Source organism: Micropterus dolomieu, linkage group LG08 (genome assembly GCF_021292245.1).
Source record: "Micropterus dolomieu isolate WLL.071019.BEF.003 ecotype Adirondacks linkage group LG08, ASM2129224v1, whole genome shotgun sequence".
Classification (NCBI taxonomy): Eukaryota; Metazoa; Chordata; class Actinopteri; order Centrarchiformes; family Centrarchidae; genus Micropterus; species Micropterus dolomieu.
In genome coordinates this window covers 26,533,177-26,542,149 of record NC_060157.1, presented here as the reverse complement: position 1 = coordinate 26,542,149, position 8,973 = coordinate 26,533,177, and the positions used below count along the sequence as shown (strand labels likewise).

Sequence of the window (8,973 nt, the reverse complement as noted above, 5' to 3'; positions counted from 1 at the left end):
GGCTGTTTTTGCTGAAGTTGATGTGAGGTCAATTTGAGGGTCTACCACAGTATTATAACCTACCACAGATACTGAATACTAAAGCCTTTTTGAGTACGTGCCTTTTGTTGTTACATATAATGGTCAAGGTCTGCCCTCTAGTGAGAATACAGCTCCACCCACATTTGCCTGAAGAACAACCACTTATTCAGAGCCCAAGGCTTTTCATGTGGAAACGCTGACACACAGCCGAGCTGAAAGAATAAGGTTAAAATGGATCATACACACCATGAGAACACATGAAATCAACACATTCATTATAGGGTATACTTGTTAACTTCAGTCACACGAATTTCTGTCTTCCTGCATGTGTCACATGCAGCTCTTCGTTTGTAAAATATGACCCTCTGCGACTCACATGTTAAGATCACAAATGAACAACTTCATCTGTGAGGTCCCCGTGGTCCCAACATCATGAAATTCCCAGCATACTGTAGATCCATCCAGCCTCCATCTGACTAGAAGTCTAAAGCTGCGAGTTTAATTACACTACACACAACTATTCAGGTCCACCTTAGTAGAGATCTAATCAGGAAAGATAAATGAATGGGTTAAGTTATTTCCATAATGTTTGGATTTGACTGGATGCTGCAACTTGAAAACCTGCAGCATAACTTGACACTTATTATGACATTACATTTATTCATTTAGCGGACGTTATAATCCAAAGCGACTTACAATTGCAATTCATGTCAGAGGTTGCACACCATTGCGCCATCACCACCCAATATTAGAAAGTTGGCTTTTGTGCCTGAGGAAACTTGAAAGCAGGGGTGATCAAACATCTAGATCCCCATGGTAAAAATAGTGGGAAATGGAGATGATAACGTCAACCAAAGAATTTTAAATTAGTCAAGTAAATGAAAGGGGTTTATTATGAGCTCATCTCAGTGCAAACAAAATGTGGGGGAGGATTGGGAAGACGTTCATGCCAAACACATAATCAATATAATAATAATATTTTTATCAGCTTTTCAATAACTACTTGTGTATCTTTCACCGGACACTCTGCAAAATTCATTAGATGATAACAACATGGTTTGTAAGCAAGACTGAATATTGTAAATGAGATTGTTGCCACTTTATAACAATTAGACTGCAGTTAGTAACATGACTGTAATGAAAGGGTAAGCTAAAGCGACCAGTAGAGAAGGTGTACCAGATAACGTTAGCAACTCCTTGACTTTGAAAGGGAGCTGTCTATTGCAAATTTTTGTGCTACGCTGACTTCTTTCTACCACTGTTTATGCTGCTGACCTCAGGGTGACAATGCCTAAATATGACAGTTGTGACCGATATTAAATTACATTATTATGCTAAATTATTATTTAGGCTTTTCATATATTTCAATAACATGAAAATAAACATTATAAATAATGTTTGTCTGTCTGTGTGTCAATCAATCAGTCAGTCAGTTGAATTGTTGAATCTCAACTAGGCTGATAAGCTCTTGAAATGTTGAAATGTTACATTTGCTGCATAGGTGGGTCCTAGTGCAGAATTATATCCGGTTGGGTCTTTGTCATAAAAATTAACCTTCTGATTAATTGGGGGGCTAGGGGGATTAACATCATTGATTATTTGAATCTCCTGACACTCTGACAGGATCGTTCAGGATGAACTGACAGCAGCCTTTCTAATCATGAAAGTAATTAATTAAAGCGCAAACACATTGCCTTTAGAAATATATTTACACATCCATCAGGGGAGCTACCTTCTTGTTAAAGAGGAGCCGAGACCCCCTAGTTTGCACCCTGCCTAAAATCTCGACCATCGGGATTCGCACAACAGGAAATAGGGTTACTCTTTTACTCATGGGTTTGTTTTTCTGGAGTCGAAATGTTTCTTGGTGTTGGTGAATTATTAAAAAAACATAGCACTACTTAATTTCGGGTCAAAATGCGATGTAACGCATATTACTAAGATTGTAAGGGGTATAATAGGCTATTACTGATTTTTTTAGCATATCAAAAAGCAATTCATTACTGTAATTGCGTTACTTTTGTAACACGTTACTCCCAACAATGCCTCCCGGTGAGTCTGTCTTGCCAATATCTGTCTGTAAGGTAACATTACAAAGTCGGGGGGGGGGGTCAGAATTGATCTGCCTCTGAGCCGGGAACGTTTGTATGTCTGTGTGAAAAGCCACAGCCGGCATGCCTGTGTTTCCAGGATCTCTGTAGCCAATGCAAGCCTTGTGTTTCTGATTTTGCTCGCTCATGAGTTCAAGGCAGGCATGCGTGGGCGCACTCACCTCTTATCGATCTTAAAACCACACCACTAGTGGCCGCTGAAAACCACATATTAAACTATGTAAGTGTATTGTGGACAGAAGGACAGTCTTTGAGAGTTCAAAATGCTGTAAGAAATGTAAAAACAAAAAAATGACTTATATATGTGACTTAAAAGTAATTATCAATGCAAAAGTCTCAAATATAAAAACAATGTAAAACGTACATTTTCCAACTCATGTGAATTTCCTTATCTGCTTGGGTATATTGCTGGAAATAAGATGCATAATTACAAATCACTGTGGCAGGATTCAAAATGTGGCACAGACAAAGAGAGGGTGAAACAGTAGCTGGGGCCATAGCCCCGGCGCAAATCTTCATAGCCCCAGTTAAGCCTCCCCCAAGCAATTGAGCTGGACCGTTTTTTGATCAAGAAGAAAATAGTTTATTTGTGGTCTATCTGTCTGTTCACCTGTCTGTCTGAAGCTGCTGGGTTGTGTGCGGCGGCAGGAGGACAGAGTTCCAGAGAGCTGCATTGGAGTGTCAGCGGGATGCATGAAATCTCACCTGAGCAGGGTGTTCAGCGCAACATTGAAAACTGTTTTTACATTTTTACATCTGTGTTGTCTGTTTTGGGGATGCTTTATTCAGCTGTTAAAGTGGCAGTTATTTTATTTCTGTAGCCTAATATCGCTTGTTGCACCTACCAGGGTGTCCATACCTCTTTATTTGTTGTTGGTCATTTACGTTTAATTGTAAAAGTCTCTTTTCTCATTACTTCTGTGGAATGCGTTGGGAACTAAAGGGATGCTGATTACTATTTTCTTTCCCCAAATATTGGTCTAACCCCCTCTTAGCACTGGTAGAGAAAAAAATCCTGGTGCTGTGCCTGAAACAAAAGGAAAATGAAAGTTTGTAAAAGCAAAATAATGATGATGGTTTTGACAAGAGTAAGGTACAGATATAAAGAGATCAGGGAACATGAAGACGGAGTGTAAAGGTGAAAATTATTTTTAAAAATTGACAGTAAGCAAAGCAGCAATCCGACTGGTCCTGGACCACATGGCAGGCAGTGATGCTGTTTGTCTGGCAGTCTCCTGTATCCCCTGAAGCCCTTCCCAACCCCTCCCTCATACACTCCTATATTCAACCCTAAAACCCCTGCCCCCTCTTCTCCCTGTTTCTCCCCCAATACACTGTCCTCTTTCTGATCCAATACTATGCCTGCATGTATGCAGCATGTGTGTTTGACCCCGTCCCCACCCCCATGGCCTTAACTGCATTACAATGAAAGTTATTATAGGACCATGAGATCTGGAGTTCAAGATAAGAAAATGTTAAAGACGGCACATCACAACAAATGTTTTTATTCATTTTGTTTTTTATTTCAAACCTGAGTATATGAACATAAGTGAGGTGAGATTCTTTCACCTTTTACTAGGAGACTTGCATGCTCTGCAAACACACAAATAAAAGTATCTTCCAGTGATTTAGTATTGTACTTCCATAGTTGGAGTACTAGTGAGATACTGAATGGTCAAAATAAAAGCAGAAGAGGTTGAGATATGATGACTTTTAGTGCCTAGTATGGGACAAGCTCCAAAACCACTGGATCCTATATTTGCCACAATGCAACAATCTTTTCATTTGACCATCCCTGCCTGGTAAATGCCCACATCTTTCCAACACCACACTTCCAATTTGTAACAGACTTTTTGTTCTAATTTGTCATCTAAGGCGAGATAACCCTGACATCATCACACATCTTTAGGGTTAATTTCTTCATCATGATTAAAATGGCTTGATGTATAAAAATGGTGGGGTGTCCCTTCGACCTTGTAAACCACTTCATACATTACGAATGTAAGTTTTAGGTCAAAAAATTAGATTATACCTTCTAACATAGGAAAAAAGCATGCAGTGATCAAGTTCCCTACCTCCCCCTGATGCAAAGTAGTTTCATGATGTTGCCATGGCAATCACTGCAGCCTCATTATAGCCTAAAGTATCTCATGTATCTACCAGTGAAATCAATTATAGTAATAACGGTTACAGGGATGGATCAAAAAGCTTGGGACAGAATCATTCCTATATAAATGCTGTTAAAATACTTTGCTTATAGTAATCAAGTAGACCGATTATAATTTTCATACATGACAAGATATAGAAAAATATCTGAAGATTTTGTAAATTTGTTCGTTTTCAAACTCTACCTGCTACCAGCTCGACACTGATCACCTGTAGTAAAAATGCACTGAAACCACCGCCTTTATATTCATTTAGAAATTAATTAATTAGTTGGTCATTGCTAAAAGCACCTCCTTTTCACCCTGTGTGTTGAATACGGAGTGAAGCACATGCACAGTATATAGTTAAGAATTACTAGTCAATCAGAAGCAGAGTAGAGCGGGTCCTGACAAGCAAGGTAGCGTGATTCAAAACAAAGCTGTTTCAGCCGGTAACTATGGCTTTGGTTCAGCTGTGCATGATCCGAAACAGCTTTGCAAGCTAGACTGGAGCAAGACGTTTCAGAGAGGTAAGTTATTAATCTGTAACAAATGTATCTTTCATAGTAACGTTTTAACTGCGCACTAGTATCTAACGTTTGGTATGAAGGGTGGGGGTGAGGGGAGGCAGCGGGTGGACGTCTTGTAACTGTGTTTCTTCACCAGTGTTTTTGAGGAGCATTATGTTACAAAGTGACAAAGTTAGGTTACAAAATGAAAAGCTGAACTGCGATCGAGCGGTTTTCAGGCAGTTCAGGAGCGGGGTTTTCTGTGGGAGATGACTTTGGGCTTTTTCACTTTGCAAACCTATTACATACACAAAAAAGATATATAACACAATAAGGGAAAGGGAAAGCAAAAAAGCAGAATATGACTTCTTTAAATGAGGAAGGGGACCTGGGACATAATAATAATAATAATAATAATACATAAAAGTAAACAATGAAAACTAAAAAAATCCATTTGACATATAGACATGAACATTTCACCACCTGAAGGAGCATGCCTTAACGTTTAAAATAACCAGTCTACTTGATGCCTGCCACCATGTGGATCCACCAGTTGGCCTGCACGGTCCAGCCCTTTTTCTCACACTCATAGATTTGCTGGAGGAAATGCTCCTTGGCCTCTGCCTCACTCTGCTCCTCCTGAAGCGCCTCCCGCAGGTAGCGCATGTCCTCTGCAGCACTCAGCTCCGGGATACCCGTCAGCAGCATGAGGGAGAAAAGAGTGATCAGGAGACGAGAGTGCGAACGCAGGGAGAGGTATGCTTCGGCGCATGTGTCCTAATATAGGCAGGTGGGAATCACAAGAGAAGGAAAGGAGGACAAGGAAAAAAAACATAAGGAAATTCAGTGCAGGCCACTAGGGGCCTCGCACGTTTAGTGCTCAGGCCCTAATTAGTATTTACACACAAACATCACACCAACACACACATAATCAATTCTTCTCACCCTGAATCGCTCAAAGTAGAGGCTGTTGCCCCTTTGGATCCTGCCCATGACAAACAGGAAGTCAGGTGTGAGGACGAATGGCACACGCTCCCTGCTCACGCCGAGGAAATGCTTTCTGTTCCCCAGAATGTGACCAAAGTCGATGTGAAACAGGTTCCCTGAGAGGCCCAGGAAATACAAAAGCATTTAAGTTCTTCATTCATTTTCTCACTGCTTCACATCATCAATAATGTTACTCAATATTAGAGATGGAGTGTTCATTTTTACACAAATGCAGGCAGGTTTACTCAGCTAATTCAATTAATAGCCAGGGCGATGTGAACAAGAATTTGTGGCGCTTACCTTGGTCTGTGATCATAATGTTGTCATTGTGTCGATCACCTATTCCCAATACATAGGTGGCCACACAGTAACCAGCACAGGACTTCACAAATCTCTCCGTAGTCTTGTAATGCTGTAATGAAATGAGATCACAGCTGTTCGAATACAAAGGTGGTAGCATGGCAGAGCATGAACGGTTCTAATGCAGCTGATACCTACACAACAATTACATACATGTATAATATTTTATATAATGAGTGGCTCGACTTACAAAGTCATAAACTAATAAATTGGTCTATAGACAGGCTTTTAAAAACCTTTCATTGGTAGGTAAAAGGGAAAGTGTGTTAGAGACAGGATATTTAGTAGCAAGATAAAAATGTCACTGTATGTCATGCTTGTTTTGCCCTGTGTGCAGCTGCACAGACCGATGTGACCCAGTGTGTAATTTAAAGGCTTGGATGGAGCATGTTTTATTTCTAATCTTATATTACAAGTTAATTTGGGTCCAGACTTGGTTTTGAATCTTCAAGGCCATGTTGGGCGGCTGTGGCTCAGGAGGTAGAGCGGGTTGCCCATTAATTGGAGTTCAATCCCTGGCTCCTCCAGGCTGCATGTTGAAGTTTCCTTGGGCAAGATACTGAACTCTGAATTGCCTCTGGTGGCTGTTCTGCCAGTGTGTGAATGTTAGTTTCTGTTTGAGCACTTAGGCTCAGTGAATGAAATCTGTGTGAATGGTGACTGTGATGTAGTTTAAAAGCGCTTTGAGTGGTCGAAAAGACTAGAAAGGTGCTATACAAATACGGAACGTTTACATTATACATGTACATGTACTTACAATTTCCTGCAGTGGACATTTTGACTTCAGCCACTCAAACAGAGCATCATTTCTGAAAGCACTAGTTGTTCCTCCATGGCTCTTCTGGACTGCAGCGATGGTCACTGCATTCCTCACAATCTCAATCATACCTGTTGAGGAAAACCTTTTTATATTCTGGGTGCTAGTAATTATTAATGTAAAAGGCTGAAACGGTCATCGATTAAATCGATTAAGTCGATTACTAAAAAGCATCAACGCAAAATCTTTGCATCGGTGCTTCGTTTAGTCCATATAACTACACAGCACCCCGTTTTGCATGGACATTTATTACTGTCGCACATTGCACTTGCGCTGTGTGAACACGACGTGATTATGACGGGACTGTTTGCAAATTGAAAGAAGAGAGAGAAAATAGCGAGGGACGAAGAAGAAAGTGTCCAAAGTATGGGATTATTTCAAGCTAAAAGAAAACAACAACTCTGTAATGTTACCGTCTGTCCACCGTAAAACACAATTTATGTGGCCGCCGCCGGCAAGCAAAAGAACTTCTTATACGATGCATCAATGAAATTATCTGTAGAAGCTTCAAGTACTAAAATCATCGTTAGCTGCAGCCCTACACTCATTTTCCCTCAATTATGTTCTAACATCCTTTGCCACATATTAAAAAGGGGTACATAAATCTGCCTGGAACTTTGAGACACACTACCAGGGGTGACTGTGGCTCAGGGGCTAGAGTGGGTTGCCTGTTAGTCCGAAGTTCGACAGTTCAATACCCGACTCCTCCAGGCTGCGTGTTGAATAATAATAGGGAAATGGAGAGTGCATTAGAGTAAGTCACTATAAGTAGAGTTTAATTAGTTGTGTTAACTAAGCAGTCACTCTTGGATAACCACACAGATGTTGATACCTATGTTGTATCCTGTTGAGATGCAGCCATATGGAATAAGATTCAGATCCAGAGATTTCTCCTGCCAGATAGACTCCATCACCACCAGGGTCTAAAGAGGAAGATACACAGAGTCAGGTGTCACTTCACCCAAAGGTAAGACACATTCACCCACATAAAACATGAACGTTCTTTTGTCAGTAATACTAGTAATTAAAACAGACCTGGATGATCAGCATGTCCTGCCTGAGGTCGTCCCCCTCTTTGAAGATTATTCCAACAGGTGTAGCAGAAGTGGGCGACGGCATGGGGCAGAACTCCAGCCACAGTGGCTTCTTCTTAGAGGCCATCACCTTGCATTTGTCCAGCTGGATGAGAGGGATACAAGAGAACTGATTTGTTTGTGTAACTGAATTTTTTAAAACGGCCCTAAAAAATATTTTCCTAATGAACTTCTTACCATCAGTGATGAGGTCTTGAACACGAACGGAACGTTTTATGCCAGTTTTTGAGATTTCTATTTGTGTTAATATGTGCTCTTCTCACTGATTTGAAGTGGGCAGAGCTCCATTAGGAAAAAGTGATGTCCCATATTACCATGAACCAATCAGAGTTTGGCAACATTTCAAATTAAAATGAGACGACAGGCTGTTTGCTTATGTTGTGTTAAGACACATAAATAAATAAACATAATAAACATAAGACTAAACATTCAATACCAACACGCTCATCGCTTACCAGGATCCGTCCAACTTTGATGCGAGGGTCAAAGGGCAGCAAGAATTCATTTGGCAGATAACAGTCTCTAAGAAGCTCTTGAAGCTTGAGGGGAGCTAAATCACAAAGATACAATGAGGTACATTAGTCTAGTGATGCAGCAAATGGCTTTTTCCTTTAAATATGGGAAAGAAGGTTTAATATCTTTCAGCATGATGTCTATGTCAAAGCTTGAGTGGAGACAAACATCCATTCCTCTATTAGTCAGTGGCTGTTGAGCACCATGTGTGCCACCATCTAACCCTTTACGGGGAGCTATAATGAAGATTTTAAGTACCTACAGACCACTTTTGATGATGTTTTTATGCTTAGTCCTTTTTACACTGCGGGTATTGCAGCTAATAGAACATAGATTAGAAAATTGATTAGTCTATTGGTATTTATTATGGATAATTGTTGTGGTGGCAGCCCGGCTGACGGTGAGTGTCCTGGTTTT

The 8,973-nt window shown here is 40.5% G+C and overlaps 1 protein-coding gene across 1 annotated transcript; it reads right to left on the bottom strand.

The window, feature by feature from the left end:
• Positions 1-3,631: 3,631 nt before the first annotated feature.
• Positions 3,632-8,830, bottom strand: LOC123975006 (phosphatidylinositol 4,5-bisphosphate 3-kinase catalytic subunit gamma isoform-like; the record flags this gene model as incomplete). Its single annotated transcript, XM_046056098.1, has 8 exons — positions 3,632-5,562; positions 5,731-5,888; positions 6,073-6,184; positions 6,890-7,020; positions 7,782-7,872; positions 7,985-8,128; positions 8,499-8,593; positions 8,815-8,830. Coding segments are annotated over 8 exons (1,005 nt in total), but the record flags the coding sequence as incomplete, so codon positions are not given.
• Positions 8,831-8,973: the final 143 nt, after the last annotated feature.